Below are 17,164 nucleotides of genomic sequence, written 5' to 3' on the forward strand. Positions count from 1 at the left end.
TAGTAGTAAAAATCATTTTTTGGACTAAAGAATATAGGAGTAGTTTTTTTTTTTGTCAAGTTTAGTCGATCTACGTATTGAGGAGTCTCACGTTAGATAATAAAAGATGAGTGGTCCTTTTATATAATTTTGAATAGTCGTTGCGACCTCATAAACTAACTTAATTAATTCTTTTCTTCACATGATATTAGAACATAGCTCATCACAGTATCTATTAACTAATGTTTGGTGCTCGTATTGAATTTCCCACATATCAACTATTCAGCTCTGGACGTGAGGTCAAATATTGAAAAGTCTCACACCAGATGAAAAAAATAATTAATAATCTCTTTGTATGACCTTCAACAATCATCCTCTTATATATATAAACTAAACATTTTTCATATTGACTTACATCCAAAATGCAAATTCTGTACGCTACGTGATTCAAATAATTATAATGGAGTAAATAAATAAAAAATTTACCTCCTTGATCAAAATATTCGTCATTTTTTTTTTTAATTTTAAATACCGTTCAAAGCCAGAACATCACTATCATATCCACCAGCAACACCTTTAACCCGATAGACAAACACCATATATTAATGCATCCATAACAAACATTCCAAGGAAAAATCGAGTAAATGACTTTATCGATCGTTTTAAACTAACCACTCAAAGCAAAATCAATTTTTATCCTTTCTTTTTCTAAACTGATGAATTAACGACCCACCAATAATTACAAAATATTACATCTATATTATATCCATATACCCACACTATTTATAGTGATTACATTAAATAAAGATATTTTGTGCCCCCAAATTCACACTCACAAAATGTCACCCAAATCCAAATCGCCGGCGACGAACACCGTCGCCGTCGGACTACTCATTCTCGTAATTTTACTATCAAACCACCACCGTAACTGGACTACTGCTGCTGCTGCTGGTAGCAGCAGCAGTAGTCCGATAAAAACGGTGGTGGTTTTGGTAATGGAGAACAGATCGTTCGACCATATGTTAGGTTGGATGAAGAAGATGAATCCAGAAATCAATGGCGTCGATGGGTCGGAATCGAATCCGATTTCGACATCGGATCCGAATTCCCGTCGAATTTTCTTCGGAGATCAATCACATTATGTTGATCCTGATCCAGGACATTCATTTCAAGCTATACGTGAACAGATATTTGGAACAAATCAAAGTTCGAAAAAATTAGCTCCGATGAATGGATTTGTTCAACAAGCTCTTTCAATGGATACTAATTTGCCTGAACAAGTCATGAATGGTTTTCAGCCTCAAATGGTAAGTATCCGATGCTCGGATTCTTCGAAAATATAAACTAATATATACTTGCCGGACTGCATTTTCGGAGAATTCGATACGATACGATGCAGTAATATTTTTGGAGAGTTTTTGAGTAGCATATTGCACTACTACTCTTACTACAATTTTTTTTTTTAGTTCGATTAATTTCGAAATTATTTTAAAGTTTAAAAAGTTAGAAATTCGAAATTATGGAATAAATTGTTAATTTTTTGAAGTATTTAGGGAAGTACAATTACGAATAATTATTCTATATCCTCAAATAATTAAAATGACTTTTTTTTTTATGATTATATTATATTGTATTGTTTTAGTGAATGACGCAGTCTGAATTAGGTAAAATATATTCCAAATTTATCGTGTTATATATATTATTTTAATTATATATAAACAGTATAATTTTTGGGTTAATAAATATATTGTATTTGTTTACCAAATATGTATCACACAATTGTTTTCTATAACTAACTAAATACTTTTTTCGTTTTAATTTTATAGTATAGTTCAAATTTTCAAAATGAAATCGTTTTTATTTGATGTGAATTTGGACATAAAATTTTTTAAAAAAGTTTGTATATTTGAAAAACTTCTATAATGCATGTGCTTTTTTTTGTATGAAAGGCACGAATTAAACTCGTTATCTTCTGATCACATGATTATGGATTACGTCAAAATTATTAAGTGGTGTTGTTGTTTCAGGTGTCAGTATATAAAACTCTAGTATCGGAATTTGCGGTGTTCGACCGGTGGTTTGCGTCGGTGCCAGCGTCGACTCAGCCGAATCGACTCTACGTTCACTCCGGCACATCTCACGGCGCCACCTCTAACATCGCGGCGCTGTTAGCTAAAGGTTACCCACAAAGAACGATTTTCGAGAATCTCGACGACGCCGGAGTAAATTTTGGAATTTATTATCAGAATATTCCGGCGACTCTGTTTTACCTGAATTTGAGAAAGCTTAAGTACGTCGGAAAATTCCATCCTTATGATCTCACATTCAAAAGTGATGCTAAATCAGGAAAACTACCAGGTATGAATGCTAGAAGTTCGTATTTTAATTTATGTGATGATTTTCGTTTTTTTTCTTTTCGAGATATGTTTAAAAATATTGATTAAAATAGATAACTTTCACATATAGTCACTTAAAAATAGTCTAATTACTTTTCATAGCTTTAGTTTGATAATTACAATTCGTAGCTACATGTTATAGGGAGAAGATAGGCGAGTGAGACTAGGAGAGAGAGAGAGGAGAGAAGCGAAGAGAGAGGACAAAGAGTGGGAGAAAGATGAATTTGTATATGTATATTGGTTAGATAATCGTAAATTATACATATGTATTTGCATATATGACAAGAGAGATTGAGAGAGGGAGGAGAGAGGCGAGCGAGAGAGAGGGCAGAGAGTGGGAGAGAGGTGAATTATATATGTATATCGATTAGATAATTGTATATTCTATTATTTGTATATTTTAACAAATTATACATATACAAACGTAACTAATTATACAAACTCGAAGTCAGCTCACATAGTTAATATATAATGTTAATCGCGAGTGGTAATTATATCAAACTATAACTATGATGAGTAATAAGTAGTATAAGTTTCCTTAACCACGTAATTTTCCCATTAAAGGGTATAGAGTTTCAGTCTTTCTGCATAATATGAATAATATTCTCACGTTGAAATGCATTTCTAAATATTGGTAAGAATAATAATATCAACTATTAAATGAGCTAAAATGTGGCGGCCCTATTACCAGGATATGTTGTGGTGGAGCAGCGATACATGGACTCAAAGTTAATACCAGCTAACGATGATCATCCATCACACGACGTTTATCAGGGACAAATGTTCGTAAAGGAGGTATATGAAACCCTAAGGGCAAGCCCACAGTGGAACCAAACCCTTTTCATCATTACCTACGATGAGCACGGTGGGTTCTTTGATCACGTCCCTACACCTGTCACTGGGGTCCCTAGCCCGGATGGAATTGTAGGACCCGAACCGTTTAACTTTGAGTTCGATAGGTTGGGAGTTCGAGTTCCTACTATTATGATCTCTCCTTGGATTGAAAAGGGCACAGGTACAATCACTTCAACTCTATATATATTATTATTTTCAATACTCGAATTTAATTAATTATTTTTAAAATTTTTATAAATAAATGTGAATATTTTTTTTAAAAATTTTAATTGAAAGGGTACTATAAAAAAAATTAATTAATATTTTCTTTATTTTGCAAAGTGATCATATGAGATAATTATTTTCAGTATAATGAAATTTAGGAGTATTTGCCAACAAATGAATGCTTATCTTATGTGTCAACATGTCACACTATCACTTGTTAGATAGCTATACTTCACAAACTTTTATTAATGTTTTGGACCCCAAAAAATAAAAAAATAAAAACTTTTATTAATGGTGTGTGAAATGCTTTTAATAAATCCAAAGTTTAATTAATGTGTCCCTACATTCTACCTCTTGTGATGTTAACATGTGAAGACACAAATAAGTGAATTATTTGGGAAAAAGATGTGTGCAAAAGTAGTCATTTTCACACTAGAAAGAGGACAACAATGTTGGTCTGTCTCCACTTATCATTTTTTTATTTTTTATTTTTATTTTACGTCTAAGCAATTTTATTAATATCTATTTCTGAAGAACGAAATCTCTTGCCCTCTTAAAAAATAACTTTTCAGATCTTTTAAGTGTAATCATAACATTTCTTGTATTTTCTTGAGGTATATCAATTAGTACAATCAACCTTTTAATTACAATATTATTTATTTCAAAATTTATTATAGCTAATGAAAAGCATTGTTAAAGAATATATATATAATATAAATGAAATATCATCAAATTACATAGAAAATATATATAATTGTTAGTTAAAGAGAAATATGACTTGTACTTTATAGTTGTCACAATTGGTATATACATACATCAATTAGTTGCTTTGTAATTTTCATCATTGTTTGTTAGAAAAGAAATATAGAGACATTAATAATCTCTTTGACTTATGTCACACATAATTAAAATTTTAAAACTAAACATTAATAATTTCTTTGACTTATGTCACACATAACTAAAAACCAACACAAGTAACTTTTCCTTAGGGCACCATCCTTGTCTGAACTCTGCTAATGCGAGATGCTACACATAAAAATCTAACTCAAATTTGAAAATACGATAAATTGTTTTATTTTTTTGCAGTTGTTCATGGTCCTAATGGGTCTCCGTTTCCGACGTCGGAATATGAACATTCATCAATTCCAGCAACAGTGAAGAAGATCTTTGATTTGCCATCACCATTTCTTACTAAAAGAGATGCATGGGCTGGCACTTTTGAACACATTCTACAGATAAGAAAGGAGCCTAGAACTGATTGTCCTGGTTAGTCACGCTCTTCCTCGGAAAATTATATAGTCTACCAAGGTTACACGTTAGCTATTACGAGTATACATTTAGTTTTTGGAGAAAAATGACAAATATACCCCTGAACTATCGTAAATGGTATGTAGATACCCTCCGTCAAACTTTCGGGACATTGGTGCCGCTGCCGTCCAAAAACTAGAGTGTATATACCCTTCACTCAGACTAAATAGGGACACGTGGCACAATCTTATCCATCGATCTAATATCGGATCGGTGGATAAGATTATGACACGTGTATGTCCGTTAGTATAAAGGGTATATATGCTCTAGTTTTTGGACGGCAGGGGCACCAATGTCCCTAAAGTATGACAGAGGGTATTTGCATACCATTTACGATAAGTCGGGGATATATTTATCCTTTTTCCCTTAGTTTTGCACACCCTTTGTCAAATTCCTGGTTCCGCCACTGATTGGAACAGAGGGAAGTACTATTGATTGTCTATGTTCTTTGTTCAACCAAACTTTGTGTACACTCTCCACAGAAAAGCTTCCAACTCCAACAAAGATAAGAAAGGGAGAAGCAAATGAAAATAAAAACATAAGTGAATTCCAGGAAGAACTAGTTCAACTCGCCGCGGTTCTAAAAGGAGATCATCTACTAACAAGTTATCCAGAAAAGATAGGCAAAGGAATGACTGTAAGAGAAGGGAAAGCTTATATGGAAGACGCGGTTAAACGCTTCTTTGAAGCTGGATTTGCTGCCAAGAAAATTGGTGTTGATGAAGAACAAATTGTACAAATGAGGCCTTCACTCACTACAAGATCATCATCTACTAATTTGCAACCTTAACATATATGTAATCAAATGAAATAATGTACAAATATGGTATTACTGAAGCCATATTATGATGTAATTATATGGTTCAAAGGTGCACTATAATCGAAATTATTTGAGCTCGATCATTGCTGTTCTGGAAATAGTCTATGTTTGATCCATTTTCTTTGTGATGTGACGCGACTAAGAGTTTCAGAGGGCTCCATTCATCTGCAATTTGTTTTTCGAGGCAGATACTTGTTAGTAAATGTTTAAATCTGATAATATATCGAAAAATGAAATGTAAGAAGAAGGAATTATAGCACACCTAAGTTCTTTCGCGAATCTGTTTCTCAGACACAGGAAATGAAACATGTGAGCTTCATAGGCAGTGTCACTGGTCATCTATCAACGATACTCTAGTGAAATCGTTATATCTGTGAGACATCATTCCACATGAAAAGCAGATCGAATACTAGTTACCAGAATACAGTGATGTAAGTTGCATGTGTATATTTACCTATATTTAAGCTGAATTCCTCGATTTGCAAGAAAGAGTTGCAATGTTTCTGAAGAGACGGGCTACACTCCCACGAATATTAGAACGTGACCTTTGTTTCATAGAAGAGGAGCAACTGGCTTCATTGGTGACGGAGTCATGATGTTCACTATTGTTATATCTACTGCTCCTGATCCCAATGTAACGTTCTGTTGGTTCATCGTTATTTTCCCTCATCTGTAACAAGGTCTCAACAAGCTCAGGCTTGTCTTTATATAACAAACGACATCCAAACTTCTTCATTTCTCCAGAAAATGATAACGTAATGAGCCTATAATCATTCGGTGTTTTACCATTTGCCTTAGATGTATTCCATAAGCTTGAAAAAGGTACCAAGAAAAAATGAAGAGTAAGTTCAGTAGCACATTCTGAATAGTCAGATGATTCTGTCTCACATTCCAAAAAATCAGAGAATTCTGTATCACGTTTGGAATCGCGGGATAAGTTCAGTTCCAAGGTCATCCACGACATCCCATCATCACATAACGGAATCAAGTGAGCTGTGATGTCAATTAGTTCACTAGAGTAACATACAGCAAATCCCAAGAAGTTATCTGGTGCATACCAATTTTCTGGCAAATTGATGGATACAACACTTGTATCCATTCCTTGATGGTGGAACCAACTTGGCATCTTCTTCTCGGGATGATCAATCGTAAACACTCTAATTAGTGATAAGGAATCTGAAGCAGAGATGTCATGTTGCAACGAAACGATCCTCTGAGACAAGGAATGTGGAAATGAACTATTCGAATTTAGATCACACATTACACTGTCTAACATGTGAATCTCTGATTCCACTTTCATGGTACCGATGATCTTAGGATAACTTTCTAAACTAGAGCAACCCCATGTCCGGATACATTTAAGGGAATCGATGCACATACCTGGAAACCTCTTAAGGCGTTTACAGTTATACAAGCATACGTGAGTGAGCTTCTCGAAAAATCCCAGGGAATGATGAACCTCTTCAAGACTCATACAATCTATCAGATGCAAAAAATACAAATCAGGCATCAACATGAAGTCTGGCAACTCTTTAAGCCTCGTGCAATATGATACGTCCAAGAATCGAAGACCACTAAGTTGAGCTATGCTTCGAGGCAAATGCTCAAAGTTGTTTCCATCAAGATGTAATTTGTTCAAAGAGGATAAGGATCCAATGTCTTCCGGAAGTCCTCCATCTACTAGATTGCAGTAACTGAGGTCCAAATCTTCCAGTGAGCGTAATCCATCATTCACCTGAGGAAACTCTTTAAGGTTCGGACAATCTGATAAGTACAAGAATTGAAGAGCACCAAGTTGAGCTATGCTTCGAGGCAAATGCTCAAAGTTATTTCCATCAAGATGCAATTTTTTCAACGAGGATAAGGATCCAATGTCTTCCGGAAGTCCTCCATCTATTAGATTGCAGTAACCAAGATCCAAATCTTCCAATGAGCGTAACCCTTCATTCACTCGAGGGAACACAAAGAACACTCCACCTTCAAGGCCTACTTCTGAAGTTCGTTTTGCAAAACTCAAGAACTTAACCTCGTTCAAACAGACGATAGAAGATGGAGGTCGTGAAACTAGAGTGCATGTGGCATCAAGCTTCTCCAACTTTATCAAATCACCTATCTCTTCAGGCAAGCTTTCAAGTTTCGAGCAGTACGACACATCTAGCTCCACCAAGCTTTTCAACATGCAAATGCTGCTCGGAAGAGATACAAGTTTTTTCATGTCTTTTAAGTTCAGCTTGGTAATATGACTTAGGTACTGAATACATGACGGTATTTCCCTTATTCCAGATCGTTCCATCTTAATCTTCAACTCCGGCTTCACTCCTCCGAGGATTTCTGGAAATGTATCTAAGCTATAGCAATCATGTAGATACAGATATTCAAGAGATTCCCCGCTAACACATGAAAACCTCTTAAGGAGTGTACAAAAACACAAATATAACAAACTGAGTTTTCTTGAACATCCGAGGGAATGGTGAACCTCTTCTAGATTACTACAATACGATAGATTCAAATACTCCAGATTTGGCATCCCCGTGAAATCTGGTGTTCTCATCAGGTTTGTAGAGTAGCTAAGATCTAGCGTCCTTAGAGACGGCAAATGCTGTTTAGAACACAGAAAGTATTCTTTTCATATCTTAAAACTCACGAAAATGTTAAGATGTCTATCTATTAGAGAGAAATGAAAATGCAATTTAGCTAGTGTACCTTTATTCCAGTCCATAAATGATGCAACGCCAAACTGAACCGGAGATTAAGATGAACAAGTCTTTTGGGTTCAAAATTTTCTGGCAACGACTCCCAAGGATAGTGATAAAAGGCAAGCCAACGCAAGCTGTTGGGAAGGTACTCAATGGAATCAACATGTATCTGAAAACCACCAATATATAATATCCGAAGCCTTTTCATATTCTTCATGGCTTTTTCGCTAAAGCATAGGTTTTGAATATATTGTAGCCAGATTGCTTCCATTGCTTTAGTCCCCTGATAAAAGGATCATTAGTGCCATGTTTCGTATCGTTTATTATTGCACTTGAAGTTCTTGATGAGCTAGAACAACAACATACTCAGCGGGGTCTATGAAGGGTAGAGTGTATGCAGACCTTACCACTACGTAGAGAGGCTGTTTCCCATTGACCGTCAGCACAAAGCATTATATAGAACGAAATAGCAGAAATGAAGATAGTCATGGAAAAATATTATAGACAACCTGACAAATCATCCTAGTGATCCTAAACAGTTGTCATAACAAAATAAAATGACAGATAATAACCAATCCTAAAGGACAAGAAACTACAAGAGTTATACTACGACTAATAGTATAGAAGAATCAGGAAGACAACATTCGACTATCCAACTAATCTCTTGCGTACCTTAGTCTGTGTCCCTCCAATCTAAGGTTATGTTCTCGTTAAGTTGAAGTTGCATCACATCTTGTCTAATCAGCTATCCCTAATACTTCTAAGGCCTACTTTTCTTTGCTAATATGAAAAGTAGGATTGCTCATCTATGTTTGCTCGGACTCTTCAAAAATGTCATCAGGTGACTGTCGGATCCTTCAAAAGTAGTGCATTTTCTGAGGATCCGACAAGGGTGTGGCAACATTTTGGAGAGTCCGAGCAACTTAGCTCAGAATACTATTCAGGTCTTCCTGGATACAAATGGCTACACTAGACTAATTTGTGGCTTAATAACATAAGATAAACGGATATAGTAATATTGCATTGTTTAGTTTACTTACTGTATCGTTGACCATCACTTCTTCAAAATCTTCAACGTCCCATAGTCTGCTAGCTTCTCCTGAATGTTTTTGCATTTTCACCACATATTTACCCATCTCTTGTATCAAGTCATGCATTTGAATCGTATTATTATCAGAGATGAACACGAGAGATTTGTCAATTAGGACACGCAATCCAATATTTGCTCCAGAATAACAGCTCTCGAGAATTTGCATGATGTGATCTTTTACTTTCCCTCGAAAGAAACATGCTATATCCAGAAATATCTCTTGTTGTATGTTCTCCAGTCTATCATAGCTAATTCTGAGCTTCTCAACGATTTCCGAATTGGACTCATTTTTCATTTCCTCTATAGCACTTCTCCATTCAGTTATGTCCCTCTTATGTAAGAAAGAGCCCCACACTTTCAGGGCTAGCGGAAGGCCTTTAGCATGACGTATAACCTCCAATGAGAGCTTCTCAAAACATTCATCGGGAACTTCTTCTTTGAAAGCATATTGATTGAACAATTTAATAGCATGACGATCAACAAGTGTAGACACTTCATATACTACATCATTCTTCCCAATCAAATGCTTATCTCTAGTTGTTGTAATAATTCGACTTCCATCACCAAACCAACTAGGATTCCCTGCTAGGTAATCCAAATGGTCTCTATGATCTATGTCATCAAGCACAACTAAAACCTTCTTAAAAGGAAGTCTACGAGCTATCATGTGCTTTCCGTCCTCCTTATTATTCACGTAACTATCTTTTTCCCTTAACAACTCCGAGAGAAGGATATTTTGCAAAGAATGCATTCCACATCTGTTTTCTTTAACATCCTCAATGAAACAAGCAGCTTCAAACTGATACGAGAGTGTGTCAAAAATTGCCCTTGCTATTGTCGTCTTACCAATTCCCCCCATGCCCCAGATCCCCACAATACGAACATCATTGACTTCAAGCTTTAGTAGGGATTTCACTTCCTCTAAATGAATGTTTATTCCCACAACATCTTGCAAATAAGATACTGAAGCCTTGCATAATTTGGACGAAACTTGGTTAATAATTCGTTGAATATTCTCTGATTCAACCCTACATAAACAAGAAGATTAATTGTAGATAAGAATAAGAAATTCAAGTACTATATATAAGTGAGCATAAAGATGATACACTCAAACTAATTTGTATATAACTCGTAGGAACTGTGTGTCTACTTATACACACCTAAAGTCAGTTGAGGTCAAGTTAAAGAGCACGTTTATGTAATTATACTCACCGTTGGCGGATGTCATGTCCTTTCAGATCTGCTGCCTCACATAGAGAAGTTCTCCATCTTTTCACCTTCTGCATTCCTTCAACATCATCCTTAAACTGCAATTCATGTTTGGCAAAAGCTTCTGCAAAACTCTCACTTTGGTATCGAACATGTGATGGATCCACATCATAGAAGACCGGTATGACTGTTTTTCCATCTTCATCTTTGTAGCATTCCATGATCTTCACTAGTTCATTCAAGCACCATCTTGATGTAGCATAATTCTTCGAGAAAACTACGAGGGCAACTTGAGACTCTTTGATAGCTTTCGAGAGTTCTTTTGAGATAGAATCGCCATCCTCTAGCCTTTTATCATCTTGAAAGGTCAATATTCCCTTGTTTTTCAAACCTTGGTACAAGTGACTTGTAAAGGTTTTACGAGTATCTTCACCTCTAAAACTTAAAAACACATCGTACTTCCATCGAGGAGAGTATTGTGAATTACTCACAAAAGAAGAAGAAGATGCCATGGATTTAGTAAATTAGTTGAAATTTTGATCTGATGAACAAAGAATTGTACAGTCATGTTATGTGCTTTTAAAAGAACTATATTATTGGTATTGAACCAGTCAACTGATACATTTATTATTTTTGTTCTTTATTTGTGCAGATGTAAAATGAAAAACAAAAGTGGGCCCCACTCTGCAAAACACGCGATGTAAACCGCACTAGGCGAGCCCTATGGATAACCACCCTCCAAAACAACTGAGTCATCCCGAAGGACTTTTTGTCACCTTTTTTTGCTCTCAAGAACATTAGCAGTTACAACTTCGATTCCAGAACTTGCCATTCAAAGTTGTAGCTGAAACGCGTTCATACATTCAATCGAATTGACAAAAACATTTCAGAAGTACAAAAAGAACACTGTTAAAAGTCGAAAAGCTATGCAGAACAAACTCAATATAGCAAAACGAACACCAGTAATGCTAAATCCTCCAGTCATGTTATACCTCATTCCAACAATGGAAGATTTAAATGAAAAAAGTCACCTAACAATGTACATAAAATGGTGGAAATAAGAGATATCAACAGGCATAAAAATGGTTCATGCCATCTAGCAAACTCATCATCTAAACGGTGGGCACTACTCTACAAATGGAAGGACCTAGAGATATTGTACAGTGGTGATTCACTATGTCATGATCTTCAAGGTTAGAGATGGAGTAAACTCATGTACGACCCAGCCTCAGTAAATGCGACTGGTGCTTTTTTGCAGCTGCCTTATCAGCAGCTTCACGCTTGAGTGTCCTCTTTGCACGCCGACCAACAGTTACTTTAGAAACAGCAGTCTCATTCTTCGTAGTCTGGCGTGATGATCCAGCACTTGAGTCATGGGAGCTTGGTGGATGAGCAGGACTTGCTTCTTGCCTTCCTGCCCTGACGTAACCATTATTGCCCCATCTCCTGTTGCTTATGCGGAGACTTGGTGAACTAGTAACATGGAAGTCTTCTAGCTCTTCATCATCCTCATAATCCATGTAATCATCGATTTCCTCCACAAAGGGTTCAAACCATGATGCTCTCAGTAGAAGGCAGACACTCTCCTCAAACATGTAGTCCTGGATACTGTTGAAACAATGTTATCATTTCTTAGGATAAAAATAACCAACCACAACTATGGGGATGTTTTCAAGAGCAAAACTACAGGGAAAAAACAAGGAAAAGACGATGCCAGACAAGATTTTGGTCCTCAATACAACCCGATAACATGCTTTATCACAAACAAACTCTATTATGACAATACACATACCTCAAATTAGATATTCAGAGGTCAATTGGATGCATCTCTAGGAACTTAGTAATACCAACAACGGTCAGAATCTTTAGAAGCAGCTTATGGCATATACAGAACATGGAATTTGCAATAACATCAAGTAGTGCTGAGGATCTCTCTAGATCAAATTCTGTATACTGCCCTTTCCAGGTTGCACCACAATTGACAAAAAAATAAGACACAACATTAACCACAGCCCACCTTTACTGGTCTAGTTACCAAGGCAATAAATACAGCTCCACGACCTCTTACAAAAATCAACCGGATAATTAATTAGATCATTATGTTAGTGAAGTGACAGATCAAGAAAAGAAGTCACAAATACTTAAATCCCTTCTCGGAGAATTATGCACATGGTTTTATATTTACTAGTAAAAGTGCAACTAAGGATGTACATTAAATACCACATATGCCACATTATTAGCATCATCTTGAATCACATTTACTAAAAGAAAGTTGAATCAAAATAATCAGTTACCTTCCATCAAGGGAGCGATGGATGTGGAGAAATTCAAATGGATGTTTACACTGAGGGCATGTTGGTTCATTTTTGTAGGTTGCCCACCGAAGGATGCATGTCACACTGCACCAAAGTAAGGTTCAGTCAAGCTGGGAAAAAACAAACCAGCACAGATTAATGCAATTGATGCGCAAAAGTCAATCATAAATGATAACTAAACCGAATCCCCCAAGAGCAATAAATAAGCTATTAATTAATACAACTAATAAAACAAAAAATCTTCCGGCTGAGTAATTGAGCATAGACTCGCCAGACGTAGTGAATTTCCTTTCTTTCCTTCTTGTGTTCACCCAACATAGAAAAGCAAAAATTGCCCTGCATCAATAAAATAGAATAATGCCAACAAAGTTTATTCCTTCTTCACCCTGCTGATGAAGAGGTGCTTCTGAGGGATTCGGTATCACTGGCATGTGAGTTTCTTTTCTTTATAGTTCATTTGCCATTTATTTACAGTCATATTGATAACCTATAACCAAAAAAAAAAACAAGCTATATTTCTTGATAGTTCAGAACCAAATGTAAGTGATTTGTTCACCTAAGTAGTAAACTGGATGAATCCTATCAGAGGCATGCGGATCATATTGCAGGAGATAACTAACAAGACGTAGGATAATTAGCTCGGAACCAACTTTAAGTGATCGAAATTATCCAAAACAGTAAATTGGATATAATTCCATCATGGGCGTGATGATCAAAATTGCAGTAAATAATTGGAGATTGGTTCTATGTACATACCAGTAAGCATGCTCGCAACCTTTTACAAGAGCAGTTTCTTGGAGCACTATCTTATTCAAACATATGGCACAGTCACCATGATAATTGTTCTCACAATCAACTTGGTACCTTTCCTCAGAAATGCTCTCCACTTCAGTCTGAAACAAAAATCCACAACAATCAGCTTAACCTGTATCGTCTAATCAAATAACACAGCAGTAAGCCTGTACAACGGAAAGATTATATTCTATTCGTCAAATGATGAAAAGCAACGCTACACGGGCCATAATCATGTACCAGAATAGGAACAGGAAGAAAAATTACCCTACAGCCTTAACTGGAGAGGCAACTTTACAAGTTAAGCCAAAAAACTGAGTTCATAATATGTACAAATAAAGTATTTTGAACCTATTAAGCAGCCAAAAAAAAAATAGGGTTCAAAATCCACAAACCTAAAATCTTGAATTCGTCTCTAAAATCAAATCCAACAAACACCCAATCAACTAAACCTCTATAAAACACTAAACAAGAAAAACTACGGCAAACACATAATACTTTTAACGGAAAACAACTAATCGAAACTCTTGAACAACATTCAAGATATATCAATTCAACACCGTTTCCAAGGCTCGAACCTGTCACGTCTTAATCACATAACAACGACTTTACCAGTTATAAAAAGCAAAGAAACTGAGTTAATAATATGTACAAATAAAGTATCTTGAACCCATTAAGCAGCAAAAGAAAAACTAGGGTTCAAAATCCACAAACCTAAAAATCTTGAATTTGTCTCTAAAATCAAATCCAACTAACACCCAAATCAATTAAACCTCTATAAACCACTAAACAATTAAAAAACTACTGCAAACACACAATCAAATTCAATCAATTGAAACTCTTAAACAACATTCAAGATATATCACTGTTTCCACGGCTCGAACCCATCACCCTTGATCACATAACATCAATTCTACCAGTTATAAAGCAAAGAAACTGAATTATATGCACAAATTTGCAACAGGATAGATAGATCTTGATTTTTGAAGAAAACCCCACAATTACCTGTTCTCCAATAGACAAATCCTGAAAGTTGTTCAAGAGTTCTGACCCCTCAATCTCAAGCTCGACAACGGTAGACATGGCCTAAAATGGAGGGAAAAAGAAGGATAAGTGTTGTATCCACCAATGTTTATCTAGGGTTCCACCCACCCGCCGCCTTACGTCAACCCCCACCCTATGCCGGCTTAAAAGAGAGGGAAAAAGAAATGATATTTTGAAATATTTTGAGTAGTTATATATGTATAGATAGATAGGTGGCTTTATTAAAATCGATGAGAAAAAATGGTCTAGTGTTTTTATTTTTAATATCGAGAATATGATCTTAGATAGGAGGAGTTGATGACAATTTGGATTGACTTTGGTCAATAGTCGAAGTTCGAATCGAAATTCTGAGGGTTCTATTGGATTAGGGAGATAAATTTTAGGCCTACGTGTGATTTTACTTGAATTTTTAGAGGTCTCGAGCTTGATTTGGTATTTTTTTTAGGCGTTATATTCAATTCTTGTTATTTTCACGAGTTTCGGGTCAAGGACACATCAAATTCGCGTTTTGATGGTTCCATTGAGTCTGAAATGTCGAATATAGTTAAATTTCATATATAATTTGTATGTACGGGGTTCTGAACGAATCTTGAGGCTCATTTCAATGTTTTTGAGTTGACTGATTTTACTTAGGTCTGGATTCTAGTGCATCTTGCAATCGCGAGACAGGGCTCACTTTGGGTGAGGCTTGCGATAATGAGGTCTGATTCGCTTTTGCGAAGGTTTAATTTTCTTTGACCTTCACGATCGCGAAGGACCTATTCACAATGGCGACCTTTGCAAAAGTAAAGGTCGAAATTATTTTTGGGGTTCGTTTTTTCGAAAAAGTAGTTGTTTTTTATTTATTAGAGAGGGGTTTGAGCTGTAAATTTTGGGGTTTAAACCCCATTTTTCGTTTTTGACCTTCCTAAAATCCTTGGAGGCGATTTTGAGATTTCTTGTACTAAATTATTTGGGTAAGTTTTATGACTCTTAAACTTTATTTTCCGTTGATTATATATGGATTTTTAACATCAAAACTTGAGATTTTGATTGGCTAATGACAAGGTTTCTCAAGAACTTGAGTTTTAAACTAGAATTGAGATTGTGAACTTGAATGTAATTTCTTTTTTCGAAACAGTTTTCACAAACAAATTGCATATGACTTAGGTAACATCTTCAAGTAAAAATTTTTGGATTCAAACATCATTTTTGGAATTGAATTTTGAGTTAATTAATTAACTCGTTGTTTTTTTTCAAAATACATAAGTTGAGTATTGTTAATTCCGAAATTTTATTGTAAATAGTTGATTGAAATAGATTATGTGGCTTTGGACGTCGTTTGGAAGAAGAAAATACAAGTCTTGAATTGATTAGTTGAAGAGATTAAAACAAGTCATCTCCTAAACCTTGTAAATCTAGTAAAATTTGTATATTTTCCTTCACTGTGTACGTTGAGGAATATATGAGTGGAGTGATGGATTTTTCGTTCTACTTAATTTAAAAAAACATCATTATATTTATTGTTAAAAATGATGTTTTGTGAATTGTCTTATTGTGATCCTATTGTGAATTACTTGCAAAAGAAGAAGATAATGTCATGAACGAAGAGTTGTATTGTTACAATGCGGTTGATTTGCGACTTCAAATAAGATTTAATTTTTACGAAAATGGGTCTACTCTAGTAGAAAAAAAATTAGGGCAAAAGTTTAGAAAAATACTTCAACTTTGGCCAAAATAATTATTACGATACCAAACTTTGGCCAAAATAGTTATTAGAAAAATATGCTTTTTGCCTTCCTGCCCTGACATAACCATTATCACGAGTCCGAAACTCAAAGGGTAGAAAATATTAACAAAAATTCCAAAACGGTATATAAAATTTTATATAAACCAAAACGGTAAAATCGCTGCCGACGCAGCGATTTACTTCAACTGAAAAAGTAAAATCGCTGCTGAGGCAGCGATTTTGCCAAAAAAATTTTTTTTTAATTAAAAAATGAAATCGCTGCTCAAGCAGCGATTTCAAAATGTTTCTTCTTACAAATCGCTGCCAGGGTAGCGATTTAACATTATTTTTTAATTTTCTTTTTTTTTAAAAAAAATTAGGTATATCGCTGCTCTGGCAGCGATTTACGAAGAAATTTTTTTTTTTTTTTAAATATCGCTGCCAGTGCAGCGATTTATAAAAAAAAAAAAAAAATTCAATATAAATCGCTGCCCTAGCAGCGATTTATAAAAAAAAAAAATTTTTTTTGATATAATGTATATTTACTTATTTTGATATAATGTATATTTACTTATTTTAAATGAGAAAAATTATTTAATTTTAGAAAGAAAATATATTTACTTATTTTTAATTTTTAAAAAATAATGTATATTTTCTTATAAATTATAAACATAAGTTAACATTTTTAAAATTTTTTTTTATTTAAAAAATTGCTCAGCGATTTAATAACAAAAAAATTTTTTTTTTT

General features: G+C 34.9%; 3 protein-coding genes across 3 annotated transcripts; 1 reads left to right on the top strand and 2 right to left on the bottom strand.

Moving 5' to 3' along the window:
• The first annotated feature begins 803 nt into the window (after positions 1-803).
• On the top strand, positions 804-5,660 carry LOC107008090 (non-specific phospholipase C2). Its single transcript, XM_015206998.2, has 5 exons — positions 804-1,286; positions 2,007-2,337; positions 3,067-3,390; positions 4,521-4,700; positions 5,225-5,660. The coding sequence occupies exons 1-5, from the start codon at positions 819-821 to the stop codon at positions 5,530-5,532; spliced, it is 1,611 nt and encodes a 536-aa protein (XP_015062484.1). The 5' UTR covers positions 804-818; the 3' UTR covers positions 5,533-5,660.
• Positions 5,544-11,143, bottom strand: LOC107008089 (TMV resistance protein N-like). Its single transcript, XM_015206997.2, has 6 exons — positions 10,561-11,143; positions 9,299-10,376; positions 8,266-8,541; positions 6,017-8,161; positions 5,825-5,933; positions 5,544-5,727 (listed from the first exon to the last, which is right to left on the bottom strand). Exons 1-4 carry the CDS (start codon positions 11,067-11,069, stop codon positions 6,023-6,025), a joined length of 4,002 nt encoding a protein of 1,333 aa, XP_015062483.1. The 5' UTR covers positions 11,070-11,143; the 3' UTR covers positions 5,544-5,727; positions 5,825-5,933; positions 6,017-6,022.
• Positions 11,144-11,466: 323 nt separating this feature from the next.
• LOC107009388 lies at positions 11,467-14,874 on the bottom strand. Its single transcript, XM_015208718.2, has 4 exons — positions 14,670-14,874; positions 13,629-13,765; positions 12,852-12,956; positions 11,467-12,165 (listed from the first exon to the last, which is right to left on the bottom strand). Exons 1-4 carry the CDS (start codon positions 14,745-14,747, stop codon positions 11,769-11,771), a joined length of 717 nt encoding a protein of 238 aa, XP_015064204.1. The 5' UTR covers positions 14,748-14,874; the 3' UTR covers positions 11,467-11,768.
• Positions 14,875-17,164: the final 2,290 nt, after the last annotated feature.

Source organism: Solanum pennellii, chromosome 1 (assembly GCF_001406875.1).
Source record: "Solanum pennellii chromosome 1, SPENNV200".
NCBI classification, from domain to species: domain Eukaryota; kingdom Viridiplantae; phylum Streptophyta; class Magnoliopsida; order Solanales; family Solanaceae; genus Solanum; species Solanum pennellii.

Bases quoted from the DNA above. Each gene is read 5' to 3' on its own strand.
- LOC107008089 (XM_015206997.2), bottom strand. From the start codon at position 11,069: ATGGCATCTTCTTCTTCTTTTGTGAGTAATTCACAATACTCTCCTCGA. The intron at 8,542-9,298 runs GTAAGTAAACTA...TCCTTTTATCAG, and splicing joins AAGTGATGGTCAACGATACA to GGGACTAAAGCAATGGAAGC. The intron at 8,162-8,265 runs GTACACTAGCTA...TGTTCTAAACAG, and splicing joins ATTTATGGACTGGAATAAAG to CATTTGCCGTCTCTAAGGAC.
- LOC107009388 (XM_015208718.2), bottom strand. From the start codon at position 14,747: ATGTCTACCGTTGTCGAGCTTGAGATTGAGGGGTCAGAACTCTTGAAC. The intron at 13,766-14,669 runs GTAATTGTGGGG...TTTTTGTTTCAG, and splicing joins ATTTGTCTATTGGAGAACAG to ACTGAAGTGGAGAGCATTTC. The intron at 12,166-12,851 runs GTAACTGATTAT...TTGTTTCAACAG, and splicing joins CATCGCTCCCTTGATGGAAG to TATCCAGGACTACATGTTTG.
- LOC107008090 (XM_015206998.2), top strand. From the start codon at position 819: ATGTCACCCAAATCCAAATCGCCGGCGACGAACACCGTCGCCGTCGGA. The intron at 2,338-3,066 runs GTATGAATGCTA...CCCTATTACCAG, and splicing joins TAAATCAGGAAAACTACCAG to GATATGTTGTGGTGGAGCAG. The intron at 4,701-5,224 runs GTTAGTCACGCT...CACTCTCCACAG, and splicing joins GCCTAGAACTGATTGTCCTG to AAAAGCTTCCAACTCCAACA.